The sequence below is a fragment of the Zea mays genome, chromosome 4, assembly GCF_902167145.1.
Source record: "Zea mays cultivar B73 chromosome 4, Zm-B73-REFERENCE-NAM-5.0, whole genome shotgun sequence".
Classification (NCBI taxonomy): Eukaryota; Viridiplantae; Streptophyta; class Magnoliopsida; order Poales; family Poaceae; genus Zea; species Zea mays.
Window position 1 is genome coordinate 239,013,224 of NC_050099.1, and position 18,889 is coordinate 239,032,112.

An 18,889-nucleotide genomic window follows, 5' to 3' on the forward strand; every position below is an offset into this window, starting at 1 on the left:
GATGGTTGTGGTAGGCCACAAATAGATCTAAACTAAGGCTATGCTATGTGTACTCTTGAGGCATGAAAGGTAGATGCAGGTAAATATATTGGTTCGAATGGAATATCTTGGGGGCGGCCGTACCTCTTCATATTTATATGGGAGGAGGTCTGGATCTATTCCTAGGCGAGATCCAACAGATCTCGTGGATAGGTTAGGATAACCACACATGGGATAAGTACTCTCGCCTGTGCTTATCTGGTCACGAGGGCACGGACCGACTGGGCCATAGGGCCAGACCGTCTGGCTGTGCTAGGTGCCAAATATGGTGTTAACGAGGAAGAAACACTTACATCTTGTGAATTTTATGATCCAAATATTTTATGATTATATGTAGACATATTTTGCGCCTCCGTAAAATCATATGAATTTTTATGCTATTCATATCTTGCAAATAGATTATTAAAACTAACAAATAGTCTATAAGAAGATAACATTAAGTCTCCATATGAAAATGATAAACAATCTATTAATCTATATAAAATTAGACATTATTTCAATTATTTCGTCATGAAGATTTATTCAAAAAAAAATGTGATGTACTACAAAGTTGTAGATCTCTTCAAGCTCTATGATTTTCATATAAACTTTATCTTCATCCGATTTCATATATAAAAGTTATAATTTTATAACTATATTATGCAGGAAAAAGAAAAAACTGGTACCCAAAATTCGGGTATTTACCGGGTAGTCCTCGCTCCCTATTCGATTCGAATCTGAAGCTGTACTATCCGATGCTACCCGTATTCTCTCTAATATAAAAATACATGAATCAGTATCGAAAAAACGGTACTTACACTATCTATATTCGGTACTCGACGGGTATACCCGACCCATTTTCACCCCTATGCATGGACACATCAGGTGCACTCCTGTAAGAGAAATGGACTCCGACCCATTAGACTAAGTAATTTTGGTGTTTGATGATCAAACATAACATGTGGACTAATGTATTTACAAGTATTTGTGTTTTATAGTTCATATGATGTAGAGTGGATTGAACTAAGGCTCTAAGGATGTAACACCTCAAAGAAGACATTAAAATATTAATAGAAGACTTACAAATATTCAACACAAGTCCAAAACACAAAACTAGAAGAGCCCAAGCAAAGAAAGTTAAAGAATTAGAAGATGGATTGAAACTGGACGCACAAGACCGTGCGATTGTGCAACGGACCAGTTTGCCAGAGAGGCAGAGAGCTATTTCTCAGGCATTTGGCCGGCTTGCGCACCAGACCGGTTTCAAGAGTTGGCCCTGTTTGTTTCGGCTTCTGGCAGCTTCTGGGCACCAAAAGCTGTTGCGGACTGTCGAACGCTCAGCTTTTCAGCCAGCTTCTATAAAATTCGTTGGAGCAAAAATCATCCAAAATCAACATAAACACATAATCGGTTAAGTCGTTGTAATAGTAGGAATCCGTCACTTTCTAGATCCTGAGCCCTATGAACAACTTTATCTTTCTCCACATGTAATCGTAATGATACTCAGATTCTCCCCACAGTCAGATTCTCATTACAGCTAGATTTTCAGAAAAGTTGGTCAGAAAAAAGATGAACCAAACAGTCTCAATGGCTAGTTTCCAATAGCTCTCTAGGCACCAAACTGGGTGCGTGTACACTAACCTCTGCACTATTACAGAAGCCAACGGCTAGTTGATGTGGAGACACTAGACCCTCCGTCCAGTGCGATCAGAGTATATGTTGGCTAGTTGATGTGGAGACACTAGACCCTTCGACTTTCCTCCAACGACTACATTTAGTATGGGGCTCTATAAATACCACATAGCCTGTCATTTGAAGATGTGAAAACCCAAGCAACCTTACTATTGAGTAGACACATATCCATTACTCCAAACACCTATATAATTACTCGGTGATTAGCATAGTTGTTTTACGAAATACTTAGATTAGTTAGACCACGCCATTTGTTATCTCATTTCTCAAACCACGCCATTTGTTATCTCAACCGCACCGTAGATGTTGGCGTATAATAAGAGAAGAAACGAGAACACAGTAAATCACGAGGGAACAGGATATTTGTCCTTGCATCGTTTCTCTTGGTTAGCAGTAGACATCGAACGCTCAGTCCCAACGTCACATGTCCTGGCTTTACAACATGCGTATGGGCATATGGCCCATCTAACTTAGACTGATCACGCTTCATACCATGTAAGTGAACTCGCGATCAACAACCTGCTTGGCAAGTCCCCCGGGCAAGGTGCAATGTACGTCAGCTTCTTCCTAGAATGCAGAATGTTAGTTCTTGGTGCACATAAACACTCTAACCTCATATTAACGCTAGCTCCAAGGCATACCTTTGGATGTCAACATCAGTAACATGAATGAATCCGGCAACATTGCTGCAGTGTATCGTGTAGTGGGTGTTAGACGTATATATCAAGAAAGGTAATGCAACTTGTGATGATATGAACACACTAAAAGAACAATATCCTCCATGCTATCTTTGTCCAAAGCATGATAACTAAAAATATTCCTAAAAATATTTTATTGCCAGGATTTGAGACCCTTGATGGATAAAATCCTTGCTGCAAGATAAACTAGTCAGAAGACTCTGGCTTCTCATATCTATATGTAAATATGATTACTGCTGGGACTCAAAAGAGTGTAGCAGTAACATAAGCAAGATGGAATTGCCATGAACTCATCATGAGCTATGGTTAGGAAGGGGCATAACCGTGCATAGCTTCATGCAAAAAAAAAAAAAGCGCAGAAAAGAATTCAAGAAGTGGCTAAGCTAAGGTACTGGTGAATTGGATGACAACAAAACCAATAAGTCTGAAGAAAGGAAAGCAAAATTGAGTGCCTAATAAAAATGTGGTAGAACAACAACATGCAAGCAAATCCAAGGCTCAATTACTTGCACCATGCATTTTAATTTTCTGAAGGCTGGTGTATCAGCTGTACTCTAAATAATGTAGCCTTTTGAGATCTACTACCTCTAATCCAAGCCACTTTTGCATAAAGACTATCTTATTGGACCAAGCCTGCAAAATAAGTTAAAACCTGGTACGAAATTATTACCTAGATATTATTTCTTCAGGTTCCTTAGCATAGGAAATTGCAAGCACTGTATGGATCATATCCGTGCTGATGTTGACAGCAACAAGTCGAGTAGGATCTGCCACAGGCTCTGCACCGATAGGTAATGCTGAACGGGGAGCTTGATGGCCACCACCGATTTTATACACCGAGACATCACTGAAATTGACAATGTTTGAGTGCGGTGCAAGATCATTTGCAATCCCATAAAAGTATTCCTGCAGGAGCACATTAGGACTTGGCTTTAACAAGGCGGATCAAAAGATAAGGTTCAGACAGTGAACAATTACCTCGTAACGGTAGTAAGAACTAAGAACAACATTAGAAGAGGGGAAAAAAAGAAAGAGGCTAAGAGCATGATGGTGTACAGTGACACAACTATGCTATCATCAATAAAATTTCACTTTAGATGACAAACAAAGCCTTTTTTAGTTAAATCAAGGACAGGCCTGGCACACTGGTGAGCCTTCCCACTGAGCCAAAGGTTCTAGGTTCAACACAGTCTCTCCTCCAGATGCAGAGGTAAGACTTGCCTCAGTTATTCCTTTTTCAGATCCCACTCATGTGGGACCCGCCAACACTGGTTCTGTCTTTTTGAGAGCATAGCTGGTCACCTATTCCAGAAAAAAAATAGCTTACCTTGATTCGGAAGCTTCTCGTTCTTTGCCGATATTTTGAATTTCTGAGGACAACACCCTCTGATTTATGAAGTTTTACAACATCAATGTTGGACTTGCTTTGAACTGCATCTTTCAACATCTTCCAGAGTTTCTCCTGCAAGCCATGAGATAGATAAGATAAGATAATCCCCAGAAACTGCTTCATTATCATATGGTTTCATAATTATACTTGACTACACATTCAGGATAAAATGACTAATATTACAGCACTCCCTAGATCACTTTATATCATATCACACTATGTGTGCCAATATGACAAATCATACATGCTAATAGTTTCAATTGATAGTGACATCTGCCATTTTTCCTACTTGATACTTGTGGGTATATGCACTTTCTTTCTCTTTAATCTTTCTGGATATCAGTTCCAGTTCATGCACTATTTTGACTATTATTATCTATAATTAGACATGTCAGTAGAAAGCCTTATTTTCAGCAGCTGAGGTTTCTTCATATGTGCCAGGTTTTCTTTTGGCCTATTTGAAAAGTACTGAATTAACTTCCATATAGCGCACTTGATGCATCAATGAAACATAATGATACTCATGATAGTTTGTAAGAAAACATGCCAAAAGGAATTACTGCTAGCAGAGTATGTTCTGTTTCTAATTGAGATTAATTGCTCCTTACTGCGGCAACACATTCCTACTCTAGTGCCCAAGATGTCTCTACTTGGTACTTGCCCTAAAAACAAATATCATCTTACTCAATAAGATCTAAATCTTTTATGAATGATTATATAGGGAACTTGCACTTTTAATTTTAAAATGGTTAACATGGAACCTTGATTCTAGCATACTGCCATAACAAAATGTTTGGCTGCCTAAGTGCCTATGACGTTTGGCTATAAGTTGAACAAATAATATAGACTATGTTTGCACAGTTATGAGTGTGGAATGGAACAAAGAATGAATCACATACAGCATAACCCTTCTAAAAATACATCAATGTTCACATGAACAAGGCAATGCAGAACTTGCCTGTCCCAGTACCAGTACTACATTGGCCTTGAAGGTTTCAATTGCGTTGAGAAGTAACTGCAGAGCACAAAACAGAATTATCACTTACTACACAAAGGGCAACAATATGAATCTGCAAATAGCCAATAGTCATTTGAAGCCAAGCACTACTAACCTCATACCCAAGGCCTTCAACCCACCCCATTGTATTGATAACCATTCCTGCTGCCCTAGATTCAGCATTGCCAGAGAACTGTTTCTCCAATGTTTTAGCTAGCTCCTTCATAAGAACTTTGTAAACATCCGCATTAATACTGTTGGTAACACAAGCGACAGTTAAGGTGCCAAAGCAGTAGACAAAAGAACAGAGTTAATGCAGACAGCACCAAGTAGTATCAACTGCCAAAGAATAAAGTGGAGAGGTACCTTGGATTTGGGTGACCATAGAAGTATACCAGTGGCATCTCCAAGGGAATCCCATCAATTATATCTATAGGTTTCTCAATTGGTGTAGCAGAAATACATCCAGGGATCGTTATAGATCCCTGGCCAATATCTAAATCGACATACGTAGGCTTCCAGCCCAGTTTGGCAGCCCAGCTAAGAAGCATTTTGCAGAGAGTACTTTTTCCAGAATCTGTTGGCCCCACAACAATCACTCTAGGTCCCTAAGCCAGATATAGCAAGAAAACTTCAGTGAAATAGTCCAGGGGAAAAGAGATAAATATAAGCACAAAGGTCCCATGCCAAGAACAACAGCTCACTATTCATGTTCAAGTTCAACCTATGATAATGTTCTGCCGCACTCATACCATGTTAGTGTTTCACTAAATTTGTTCCTACACGATCATATGGAATATAAAACCATTATGCAATCTAGATGATGTCGTCAACACAGTTACATACAATAACTACATTCTGAACTGCCTTCTTTTGAACAGAATGTCAGAATCACACAGGATAATATCACTATAGGCTTGCTTATGTTTGAACATTAATGAAGAATTAAAAGTGGTGCTATGTCAAATTTCACATTGTTTTACACTTACTCTGACTATCTCTAGGAATATGCTAAACTAACATTCCACACAGTTGACCAAAAATTGAGAAACTAACAAGCTGACTAACTAGTTGTTCTTGAGATAAAGCTTTGCATCTCCTATAGATCCTCAACTAGGCAACAACCCTACAATAGCATGATCATATCAGGAGCACTCACCTGTGATGCCTCCTTATCGCCCCCCTGAGCTGCGGCTGTTCTCGCCCTTGCCCTGCGGGCATCCAGAATGGCGTGCGTGTTGACATAAATTACCATTGGAGTCTGTAACCCACAACAACAAAATCATCTCACCACATCATCAGACCCCAAGAACCCCATTATTCCCAAATTTACACAGAGACGATGCCAATAATGAGAAGGCCAGCGAGCGCTCACCTCGTCAGACGTGTACTCGCTCTCGCTCACCCCGTCCAGTTCCACCGTCGCGCCGTGCCAGGTGAAAATCTGAGCAAACAAACAGAATCGGCCACTGAAATCAACACCGACGAACAATGGTCGCAAAAGTAGGATGATGGGGCAGCTGGGTTTGCTTACGGCGATCTTGGATCGGGGAGGGACGGGGACCCAGCCCTCCGGAGGCAGCTCGGTGCCGAAGATCTCTGCGGTGCCAGTGACGAGGCGCACTCGGAGGGGCGCGTCGGGGAGCACCTCCACACGCAGCTCGCTCTGCGGAGCTAGCTTGTACTGCCGTGGCGGCTGCGGCGTCGCGGCTCCGGCCCCCGCGGTTGTCGCGGCGGCCATGGTAAGAGGGTTTTGGAGACGGCGGGACGGCGAAGGTTTGAGCGCCGCCGAGGCCAGAGGGCTGAGGGATTTTGGGGTGTCGGGATCGAAATGCTATATTTTGCTCAGTGAAGCATTTCTTTTGTTCGACCCTCTTCAGCAAAAACAACTTCATGCTAATTGCTAAGTACTCTATGGTCTGATCCAATTGTTCTAGTTTGTTAGGATGTTTTATATAAAATTACATGAGCCTGCTTGCACGCTTACAACTAAGTCCATGTTTAGGATAACTTCAGCTCCAAAAAAATTAGTGGAGTTGGTGAAGCAGATCATTAGGTGTTCCCGAAAATCGTAGGTTGCAGCTGTAAGCTTTTAGAAAAACATTTAGAAAGCTCCATAATGGAGTTGGAACCTGGAGCCATTCCAAACACCCACTAAGGCATACTTGCACAACAATTATCCCTCGTACGAAACCACAATGACATTTATTAGAATAATCTAGTTCTGCATAAACTTAGAATTTTAATTCAAGGTTAAACTGGGCAAATAACTAAATTTAAGCTTTCAAATAAATCATTACATATGCATGATTATTTTATCGTTTATCTTGTTCAAGTTTGAGAAAAGTTTATGGTTACCATATATAAAGCAAGTATTCTATGCTCAAAATATCCTAGGACATGTCCGAAGAATAGCTTGCATTGTACATATTCCTCAATGGCATAGTGATGTTCAATGCCTAGGGTTTTATAAACATGTTTCATTGTTCATGTATCTAGTGTGATATACGGTGTCACCATACATGTCTGGTACCCTAGTGAGGAGCGCATATGTCCATCGGTCGCATGGGTTCGACTTCATTTCCTCTCTTCGTTCTCACTCGTGACCGTACGACGCACCTTTGCTCATCACCATGCTTTCTACCTGCACGCTACACCACCACGCTAAGATGTAGTAATGTGAATATTGATGAAACTATGTGCAATTTCCTTGTGGCTAGAGCGTACTTCCCCCATCAAGCACCTTGTCATCCAAGTGGCAGTATCTAGATTGAGAAAAGTGGATCTTAAATACTTGTTGGACAAGGTGCAAAGCAAGATGGCAACTTGGAAAGGACGCAACATCACTCACGCTGGCAGACGATCCACATGTCTATTGTTCTCAACATCCCAAAGGGTGTGCTAGCGGACCTTGACAAACAAAGACAAAAGTTCCTTCGGGCAGGAGGTGAAAGTCTAACGGGAGGGAAATAGAAAGTCAAATGGCAAACGGTGACACATCCGATCAATCTTGGCGGCCTAGGTATATACTAGATATTGAAAGGATTGCTAGAGTGCTCCGGTTGCACTGGCTGTGATTAATGGGCAAATTCGGACGCTCCTTGGGCAAGACTGGAAACACCATGCAATGAGATAAACATGCTACTTTTCGTGGCAACAAAAATTAAGATTGGTGATGGAGTAAAAACTTCATTCTGGCAAAACGCTTGGGCTTAAGGACAACACCTGAAAGACATCGTGTGCAATGTCTTCGTGGCAGTAGGTAGACACAAATTGTCAATCAAGGAAGCTATAACACCCCGTCCACTCCTAAAACGGCGGTACTTACTCCTAGCAGCTCTCTAGGACCATAGGCCATCCCCACAGACCAACACGAGTCTTTTGTGTGCACTTTGTCTTCACTCATGCGCACCCGAGAAGACTTTCGAGTCGGTCACCCATCCTAAAATTGCTCTATGTCAAGTACGCTTAACCTAGAGGTTCTTTTGAGATAGGCTTTTGAAAAAGAAGGTGCACCTTGTTCATATGAGTACTCTTGGTCCAGGATATCACCATCCCCTGAGGCCAGGATATCATAATCCACCCCCTTAGAAGACTGACGTCCTCGTCGATCAACCCTAAGTCAGGAACCTCCCCTCTTGGCCACGTCTATATGTCTAATGTTGCCATATGCCAATGTTATGTGACCACTCCGGGCCCACATGCGCCATGTGCCATATCCATATATCTGAACCCCTAGCCCACACATGCCCGTGAAACCGCGAGGGTCGGCTTTGATACCATTTGTAACACCCCATACACTCCCGGACCGGTGGTAATTACTCCTGGTAGCTCTCTAGGACCATAGACCATCCCCACAGACCAATACGAGTCTTTTGTGTGCACTTTGTCCTCACTCATGCACACCCGAAAAGACTTCCCAGTCAATCACCCATCCTAAAATTGCTCTAGGCCAATCACGCTTAACCTAGAGGTTCTTTCGAGATAGGCTTTTGAAAAACAAGATGCACCTTGTTGATATGAGTACTCTATTAATTCTATTAAGCCTTGGTCCAGGATATCACCATCCCCTAGGGCCAGGATATCACAGAAGCACTAATCACCCATGGATGGATGAGAAGCATCAACTTACATGACATATTCATAGTCGATCATTTGAGGCAATTCGTTGGGCCCCGGAAAATCCTTTAATCGGTTGATGTTACGCAGAACAAGGAAGATGAGTCAACTTACGCCTTCACCCATGCAGGATCCTACTCAACAACATCGACTCATCCTACTTAACAGAGCACAGTTCGTGCGACATACAGACGTCAACTTCAAAGTGGTTATCTAGAAACATTGGACAACTTCGAAATGCAAGGTCTTTGCCTGGCTAAATCATTCAGAATCAGATCTAGACATTGTTGGATAGATTGTAAACACGCGGATGGCCGCACAACCCTGGTTGTAAACACGTCGTAGACCGCCCACCACCTCGTTGTTCAATGTCGCTTCTTGAGGAGGACATGGGAGGTCATCTTGTGCAAACTCTTCGTAATAGATAGCAGTGCGCATAGTCTCACTCCATTCATTTTATAAAAAAATCCTAAGATCTTTTTTATCTAGATTCTAGAAAACCATTGGAAACCAAGCCGGACCTACCTGGCTTGAAGTCAGATGTGTTGAGAACTACGTTACCACGGATCACCAGATCCGCTCCCTTTCATCCTGTCAGAAGTAGAGGAGCGAGAAGTCGTAGAAGCCCATTCCCTTTCCCAGCAATTCACACACTCAAAGAACACACGATACACAATATGTAGGATTGGGCCTCTGGCCTCTTTTTGTCTATCTCATGAGGAAGTGTACATGTTCTTTTTATAGACAAGTGAGACCCCTCAAGGGTAAATCCGGTATTTGCCCACATAACCCTACTAGGGTTTCTTAACACTCCCTCTTGGGCGAATACCGTGACCAACACATGCCTGGTTAAAACTCCCAAAAACCTTGTGGGAAAAATGTGGAGAAAAAGTGCATGGTCACACATATTGCATTTGCACTTTATTGCCTCGTTAAAAACCTCATGTGAGAAACTTCAGGAAAACACACCAAGGAAAAAGAGTACAACAACAGTAATCAGGACATATTTTGATCTTCTAGATCTATTCCATCGAATCTTCTATGAAGACTAACTTTAGAAATGTGCTCCACTCGATCCTTGCAAAATTGTCTGAGTATGGAAAAATACCTTCTTCTAGAAGTATATGCAGTTATACACATAGAGATTTAGCAAACATATTGCATATTGTTGCAAGGATTATATCAAGAACTTCACCTCTACTCACTTCTAGGATATATGAGGTAAGTGCATGTGTCAACATAAACAAACCACTTTGACTGGTGGTGTTTGATTAACTGGATCTACATATTTGATAGAAACTTTCATAAATGTTCACATATTAATTATCAAGCTGAGCCTTCGGGGCATACAATATGACATTCAATGTCTCGCAATTATTATCAATATTAAGCATTCGCTCCCCCTGACGATGACATGTCAAAGTCGTTATCACTCATAACTCAAACATATTTATTAAAGATATGTGTCTCATTATTCATCTGGAATAATGAGGGTGGATGGGAGTTAGGGAGCTACACCTTTTATTCTATCATACACCACAATGTATACATAGTTGTGCAAAGCAAATAACTTGTCCTTCCACAGGACTTAGGGGATATTATAGTTGTAATACTACATATTCTAGATATGACTCATCGCTCTAGGTGTTCATTCATTACAACTTATATGATGGTGCAAAGATCGTAATACATCAGGGATTCTTCATCGATCAGATACATCGTTATAGTCTGTCATTCTGGCATAGTGGGGATATTTTGACAGGAACACCTAAACCTCATAGGTTTCTACCATCAGGGCTTTAGAGGATACCATAATTCCACATATAGTGGAAAATACCATGAGTAAAACTCGTGGAATGCACATGTGCTTATTCGGTGAACTTCAAGTCCTTTGGTACCTCATCTTATTCCTTTTCGGGTATGTATGGGTCTTTATCCCTTCGTAGGGGTTATCAAACTTTGGTGTTCAACACAAACTTTATTTCTTCTAAAAAGGTTCCATCTGGGAACTATAATCTCAACTAGGAGATATTCTCCCTACACAGGAAAGTGATCATTCATTAGGAATGTATTATTCGATATGAGATTTATATGTTGCATATTTATAATTCAAAGATATGAGTCCTCCTAAGATCTCATGATAAATCTTCAGAATCCTATTAATTGCATATTTTAATTCATGCCATTTGCAGATATATTACATAGCGGAACAATGTTTATTCAACACATATGTGGGATGGGTCTCTCACAAGACCACTTGAAGCATCACATTCACCACATATTATTTTAATAGTACCCATAAATGTCCAAACTTCAAGCTCGCGACTTTCATTTTGCGATTATTGGTTCAGTCTCGATTGCATTTATAATTGATCCGATAAGAGATCTTCAAGCACTCATGCCTAGGAATTTGTTTTGGATCCCTTTGCAATCTAGAGAGGCAAGATAAGTGTCAACATATTTGTCTCCCACATTTAATAACGATCTCTGTTATTTCCCAAAACAAAAGATTCATTATTTCTTATTTCCAGCACAATGATATTGCACGCATTGTTATGAACTTCATCATCAAGATGAACCACATTATGAGTGTAACATCCCAAAATTTAACCTGAGGTTTGGAACCCTAATCTCCTAACCCCCCCTTAATCTCTCCCTAGACTCCACCTCATAGGACATCTCATATTATGCATACACTATGATTGTTAGAAGCACCTCACATAGAATATTTTTTAGCACCTAAGATTATTTAGCTAATTATTTGTTCAAAAGAAAAGGAGATAAAAGAAATAGAAATAAGAAATAGAAATAAGAAATAGGAATAAGAAATAGAAAATAGAAAATAGAAAAAGGAAACCCCCCTCGGCTGGGCCATTTTTGGCCCAAACCCCCTCTCTCTCGCGCGCGCCCGCACTCCCCCCCTTCGCGGCCCAAGCGGCCCATCGCCCACGCACCCGCGCTCCCCTCCCCTCTGCCGCTGCCAGCTCGGCCCCACCCGTCAGCCACACTCCCCCTCGCTCTCTCGCAATCTCTCTCTCTGGCAAGCGGGTCCCGCTTGTCAGCGCCTTCCTCGCGCCCGTGACCGGGCTAGCGACGCGATCGCTGTCGGTCGCCACCGCCCCGTCGTCTCGCCATTAACTCGCTCGCCAGCCCGGTTGGCGCCTTGCGTCTCTGTCCCCTTGCGCCAGCCGAGCCATCCCGTCACCCCCCTGCCCGAGTCGTCCCGTCGTCGCCACTGTGCGCCACCATCCCCGTCGTGGCAAGCTCGCCGGTGCTCGCCACCTCTCGCCCCTTCCCCGTCCCGGGCGCCTATAAAAGGACCGCCCGAGCTCCCTCCTCCACACCGGCCTCGACCACTCCCTCTTCCCTCCCCCCGAGCTCAATTGAGCCAGCACCGCCACAGCCTTCCTCCACTCCGGTGAGTCCCGCCCTCCCCTCTCCGTTGAATTCTAGTCCAATTGTTGTAGCTCTTGAGCTTCACCATGTCCTCACGAGCACAACGCACCCGCCCCCTTCTCCTATTGCGCCCGGCAGCCTCACCGGTGATCTCCCCCACCGCGGGCGCCCGCCACCTCGCCGTGGACCGGCCATCCCAAGCGCCCTCCGACCAAATTGGCCCTACCACCGTGATCCCCTACCCCCGCCCGTGCCTTGCCACCACTCCACCGTCACAGAATTGGGACCCCAGCGGTGAACCGCGGTGGACCTCACCAGCGGTCGGGCTCCGACCGGTTCGCCCCCCCTCCTAGCGCCGTCAGCCTCCCCCCTCTGGCACGTGGGCCCGTGCCCATGGCGCCGTCCCCGCGCCGTTCCCCCGCGGGCGGGCCAAGTGGGCCGCCTGCCCACGCGGTCGCGCGCGCCCGCTCTCGGCTGGGCCGAATTCCCCCCGGCCCAGCTAGCTGAGGAAATCTCTTTTCTTTTTCATTTTTCTTTTCCTATTTTTTATATATGTTTATATATTGATATTTTATGCACCAAAAATAGTCTAAATAAATTTTAGGGCACAAAATAATAATGTCTAATAATTGGCACACCCCACCAAGTCACCATGATTGATGTACTGTTCATTACCTATTTTTGCTAGAAGAAGAGGGATCCGATCCTTCGGAATTTGTAGCTCTGGAAGAAGGGCAGGAACCCGACCCCTTCGAAATAGATCTTTTGTGCCATGAGAACTTCGATGAAGGCAAGTTCATTCTTCCCTTGATGCATAAATTACCTATTCTTTCTACCACTACCTAAGCCGGGATTAAGGGATGTATCTTTTGCATTGTGAACAGAGAGATAGCCCGCATTAACAAACATCTTTTGAGTACAAAATGTGGGATGGGAAAAGGGTAGTGTTTGTACTGAACGACGTTTTCAAAAAGTGTATGATGAAGGGTATTCACCCTCATCACCTTGTGAGTGGGATGATCAGGGACTCCCTGATTTAGGGGAGGGTCTAAGGTGATGGCTCAGCCGGTTTAGGTGTGAGCAGAAGGATTGTCTCCTCATATAAGGATCAGTTTGTCATCCTTCACTACCTATACTCATGATAAGTACAACCACTCGAGACTGTATGGGCAGTCACTCAATCTGAACTCGTACGGTCCAAACCCCAGGGTTATGAAGGCTGGGGAGCACCAGGAGGATAAGGAGGGGAATGTTTTGTCCAGTTTGGACATGGCGGTGGTCTGACTCCTTCCGGTATAACCGTTAAGGTAAGGACGTGCGAGGAAAGAAAGAGATTCATCATTTGGGTCTCACGACGGTGAGATCGCAGAAACCGGACTAGTGGGTAAAGTGTACACCTCTGCGCAGAGTTCAAACCTATTCGAATAGTCCGTGTCCACTGGAATAGACAAGTCTAGTGTGGTATGACAATTAGTGTTTTACAACATCCGGGAATAGGGAAATGTGTGAGTGGGTGTGTTTTTGGAAATGAAAACGATTCCACGGGAGCGGGAAGCTCAGTGGTGGTTGAGTGTGAAAACGTGCTATTTCCTTCTGAAAGTCGCCTAGAGGGGGGGTGAATAGGGCGAATCTGAAATTTACAAACTTAATCACAACTACAAGCCGGGTTAGTCGTTAGAAATATAATCGAGTCCGAGAGAGAGGGTGCAAAACAAATCGCAAGCGAATAAAGAGTGTGACACGTGGATTTGTTTTACTGAGGTTCGGTTCTTGCAAACCTACTCCCCGTTGAGGTGGTCACAAAGACCAGGTCTCTTTCAACCCTTTCCCTCTCTCAAACGGTCCCTCGGACCGAGTGAGCTTCTCTTCTCAAATCAATTGGGAACCAAAATTCCCGCAAAGACCACCACACAATTGGTGTCTCTTGCCTTGCTTACAGATGATCACAAGAAAGAATGAAAGAAGGAAGCTATCCAAGTGCAAGAGCTCAAAAGAATACAACAAATCACTCTCACTCAACACTAAAGCTTTTGTGGAATTGAGAGATGATTTGATCACTTGGGTGTGTCTAGAATTGAATTCTAGAGCTCTTGTAAGTAGTTGGAAGGTGGAAAACTTGGATGACTTGAATGTGGGGTGGTTGGGGGTATTTATAACCCCAACCACCAAACTAGACGTTTGGTGAAGGCTGCAGTCGACGGGCGCACCGGACAGTCCGGTGCGCCACCGGACAGTGTCCGGTGCGCCAGCCACGTCACCCGGCTGTTAGGGTTCGACCGTTGGAGCTCTGTCTTGTGGGCCCCCCTGGCTGTCCGGTGGCGCACCGGACAAGTCCTGTAGACTGTCCGATGTGCCACCCGCGCGTGCTCTGACCTCTGCGCGCGCAGGTGCGCATTTAATGCGTTGCAGTCGACCGTTGCGCGCGAAGTAGTCGTTGCTCCGCTGGCTCACCGGACAGTCCGGTGTGCACCAGACATGTCCGGTGAATTATAGCGGAGCGGATTCCCGAAGCTGGCGAGTTCAGAGTCGCTCTCCCCTGGGGCACCAGACACTGTCCGGTGGTGCACCGGACAGTCCGGTGAATTATAGCGGAGCCCTCTGAAAATTCCTGAAGGTGAAGAGTTGAGCGTCGAGTTCCCTGGTGCACCGGACACTGTCCGGTGGCACACCGGACACTGTCCGGTGGCACACCGGACAGTCCGGTGCGCCAGACCATGGCAGCCTTCGGTTATCCCTTGCTCTTATTGTTGAACCCTTTTCTTTGTCTTTTTATTGGCTTGTTGTGAACCTTTGGCACCTGTATAACTTATAGACTAGAGCAAACTAGTTAGTCCAATTTATTTGTGTTGGGCAATTCAACCACCAAAATTAATTAGGAATATAGGTATAAGTCTAATTCCCTTTCAATCTCCCCCTTTTTGGTGATTGATGCCAACACAAATCAAAGCAAATATAGAAGTGCATAATTGAACTAGTTTGCATAATGTAAGTGCAAAGATTACTTAGAATTGAGCCAATATAAATACTTATAAGATACACATGAATTGTTTCTTTAATTTTAACATTTTGGACCACGCTTGCACCACATGTTTTGTTTTTGCAAATTCTTTTGTAAATCCTTTTCAAAGTCCTTTTGCAAATAGTCAAAGGTAAATGAATAGAATTTTGCGAAGCATTTTTAAGATTTGAAATTTTCTCCTCTTGTTTCAAATGCTTTGACTAAACAAAACTCCCCCTCAATAAATTCCTCCTCTTAGTGTTCAAGAGGGTTTTGATGTTAATTTTGAAGAGGGTATACCAATTTGAAAATCCTCCTTTAAAACCAAATTGAAAGACTAAATTTTTGAAGTTGGTGGTGGTGCGGTCCTTTTGCTTTGGGCTCATTCTCTCTCCCCCTTTGGCATAAATCGCCAAAAACGGAATCTTTAGAGCCCTTTGAATTACTTTCTCCCCCTTTGGTAAAAGACATATGAGTGAAGATTATACCAAATGCGGAGAGTTGCTCGGAGAGGCGATGAAGGATGAGTTACGGAGTGGAAGCCTTTATCTTTGCCGAAGACTCCAATTCCCTTTCAATACACCTATGACTTGGTTTGAGATTCACTTGGAAACACATTAGTCATAGCACATGAAAGAGACATGATCAAGGGTATATGAATGAGCTATGTATGCAAGACATCAAAAGAAATTTCTAGAATCAAGAATATTTAGCTCATGCCTAAGTTTGTTAAAAGTTTGTTCATCTAGTGGCTTGGTAAAGATATCGGCTAATTGATCTTTAGTGTTAATATATGCAATCTCGATATCTCCTTTTTGTTGGTGATCCCTTAAGAAATGATACTGAATGGCTATGTGTTTAGTGCGGCTATGCTCAACGGGATTATCCGCCATGCGGATTGCACTCTCATTATCACATAGAAGAAGAATTTTGGTTAATTTGTAACCATAGTCCCTAAGGGTTTGCCTCATCCAAAGTAGTTGCGCGCAACAATGTCCTGCGGCAATGTACTCGGCTTCGGCGGTGGAAAGAGCTACGGAATTTTGCTTCTTTGAAGCCCAAGACACTAAGGATCTTCCCAAGAACTGGCAAGTCCCCGATGTGCTCTTTCTATTAATTTTACACCCCGCCCAATCGACATCCGAATAACCAATTAAATCAAATGTGGATCCCCTAGGATACCAAAGCCCAAACTTAGGAGTATAAGCCAAATATCTCAAGATTCGTTTTACGGCCGTAAGGTGAGCTTCCTTAGGGTCGGCTTGGAATCTTGCACACATGCATACGGAAAGCATAATGTCTGGTCGAGATGCACATAAATAGAGTAATGAACCTATCATCGACCGGTATACCTTTTGATCGATGGATTTACCTCCCGTGTCGAGGTCGAGATGCCCATTGGTTCCCATGGGTGTCTTGATGGGCTTTGCATCCTTCATCCCAAACTTGCTTAGAATATCTTGAGTATACTTTGTTTGGCTTATGAAGGTGCCCTCTTGGAGTTGCTTCACTTGAAATCCTAAGAAGTACTTTAACTCCCCCATCATAGACATCTCGAATTTTTGTGTCATGATCCTACTAAACTCTTCACATGTAGATTCGTTAGTAGACCCAAATATAATATCATCAACATAAATTTGGCATACAAACAAATCATTTTCAAGTGTTTTGGTAAAGAGTGTAGGATCGGCTTTTCCGACTTTGAAGCCATTATCTATAAGGAAATCTCTAAGGCATTCATACCATGCTCTTGGGGCTTGCTTGAGCCCATAAAGCGCCTTAGAGAGTTTATAAACATGGTTAGGGTACTCACTATCTTCAAAGCCGGGAGGTTGCTCAACATAGACCTCTTCCTTGATCGGTCCATTGAGGAAGGCACTCTTCACGTCCATTTGGTAAAGCTTGAAGCCATGGTAAGTAGCATAGGCTAATAATATACGAATTGACTCAAGCCTAGCTACGGGTGCATAGGTTTCACCGAAATCCAAACCTTCGACTTGTGAATATCCCTTGGCCACAAGTCGGGCTTTGTTCCTTGTCACCACACCATGCTCGTCTTGCTTGTTGCGAAAGACCCACTTGGTTCCTACAACATTTTGATTAGGACGTGGAACTAAATGCCATACCTTGTTCCTAGTGAAGTTGTTGAGCTCCTCTTGCATCGCCACCACCCAATCCGAATCTTGTAGTGCTTCCTCTACCTTGTGTGGCTCAATAGAGGAAACAAAAGAGTAATGCTCACAAAAATGTGCAACACGAGATCTAGTTGTTACCCCCTTATGAATATCGCCGAGGATGGTGTCGACGGGGTGATCTCGTTGGATTGCTTGGTGGACTCTTGGGTGTGGCGGCCTTGGTTCTTCATCCTCCTTGTCTTGATTATTTGCATCTCACCCTTGATCATTGCCGTCATCTTGAGGTGGCTCATCTCTTTGATCTTCTTCTTCTTCAACTTGAGCCTCATCCTTATTTTGAGTTGGTGGAGATGCTTGCGTTGAGGAGGATGGTTGATCTTGTGCATTTGGAGGCTCTTCGGATTCCTTAGGACACACATCCCCAATGGACATGTTCCTTAGCGCGATGCACGGAGCCTCTTCATCACCTATCTCATCAAGATCAACTTGCTCTACTTGAGAGCCGTTAGTCTCACCAAACACAACATCACAAGAAACTTCAACTAGTCCTGAGGACTTGTTAAAGACTCTATATGCCCTTGTGTTTGAATCATATCCTAGTAAAAAAGCCTTCTACAGTCTTAGGAGCAAATTTAGATTTTCTACCTCTTTTAACAAGAATAAAGCATTTGCTACCAAAGATTCTAAAATATGAAATATTGGGCTTTTTACCGGTTAGGAGTTCGTATGATGTCTTCTTGAGGATTCGGTGTAGGTACAACCGGTTGATGGCGTAGCAGGCGGTGTTGACCACCTCGGACCAAAACCGATCCGAAGTCTTGTACTCATCAAGCATGGTTCTTGCCATGTCCAATAGAGTTCTATTCTTCCTCTCCACTACACCATTTTGTTGTGGGGTGTAGGGAGAAGAGAACTCATGCTTGATGCCCTCCTCCTCAAGGAAGCCTTCAATTTGAGAGTTCTTGAACTCCGTCCCGTTGTCGCTTCTAATTTTCTTGATCCTTAAGCCAAACTCATTTTGAGCCCGTCTCAAGAATCCCTTTAAGGTTTCTTGGGTATAAGATTTTTCCTGCAAAAAGAATACCCAAGTGAAGCGAGAATAATCATCCACAATAACTAGACAGTACTTACTCCCGCCGATGCTTATGTAAGCAATCGGGCCGAATAGGTCCATGTGTAGGAGTTCCAGTGGTCTGTCAGTTGTCATGATGTTCTTGTGTGGATGATGAGCACCAACTTGCTTCCCTGCTTGGCATGCGCTACAAATCCTGTCTTTCTCAAAATGAACATTTGTTAATCCTAAAATGTGTTCTCCCTTTAGAAGCTTATAAAGATTCTTCATCCCAACATGAGCTAGTCGGCGGTGCCAGAGCCAACCCATGTTAGTCTTAGCAATTAAGCAAGTGTCGAGTTCAGCTCTATCAAAATCTACCAAGTATAGTTGAC

At 43.4% G+C, this 18,889-nt stretch overlaps 1 protein-coding gene across 2 annotated transcripts; it reads right to left on the reverse strand.

The window, feature by feature from the left end:
• Positions 1 to 2,022: 2,022 nt before the first annotated feature.
• On the reverse strand, positions 2,023 to 6,721 carry LOC100284798 (pre-mRNA cleavage complex II protein Clp1). 2 transcript variants are annotated; one of them, XM_035966946.1, is made up of 10 exons: positions 6,330 to 6,721; positions 6,171 to 6,239; positions 5,955 to 6,056; positions 5,162 to 5,403; positions 4,911 to 5,049; positions 4,757 to 4,813; positions 3,736 to 3,870; positions 3,079 to 3,314; positions 2,352 to 2,396; positions 2,023 to 2,273 (listed from the first exon to the last, which is right to left on the reverse strand). In XM_035966946.1, exons 1-10 carry the CDS (start codon positions 6,534 to 6,536, stop codon positions 2,267 to 2,269), a joined length of 1,239 nt encoding a protein of 412 aa, XP_035822839.1. In that variant the 5' UTR covers positions 6,537 to 6,721; the 3' UTR covers positions 2,023 to 2,266. The 2 variants fall into 2 exon arrangements, with proteins under 2 accessions (XP_035822839.1, NP_001151165.2); NM_001157693.2 differs by having other exon boundaries at positions 2,056 to 2,277; positions 6,330 to 6,571.
• Between the last annotated feature and the right edge of the window lie 12,168 nt (positions 6,722 to 18,889).

Coding starts and splice junctions, on each gene's coding strand:
- LOC100284798 (NM_001157693.2), bottom strand. CDS start 6,536: ATGGCCGCCGCGACAACCGCGGGGGCCGGAGCCGCGACGCCGCAGCCG. Junction 4,814..4,910: donor TTGAAGGCCTTGGGTATGAG/GTTAGTAGTGCT, acceptor TGTGCTCTGCAG/TTACTTCTCAACGCAATTGA. Junction 3,871..4,756: donor TAGTACTGGTACTGGGACAG/GCAAGTTCTGCA, acceptor CATGGCTTGCAG/GAGAAACTCTGGAAGATGTT.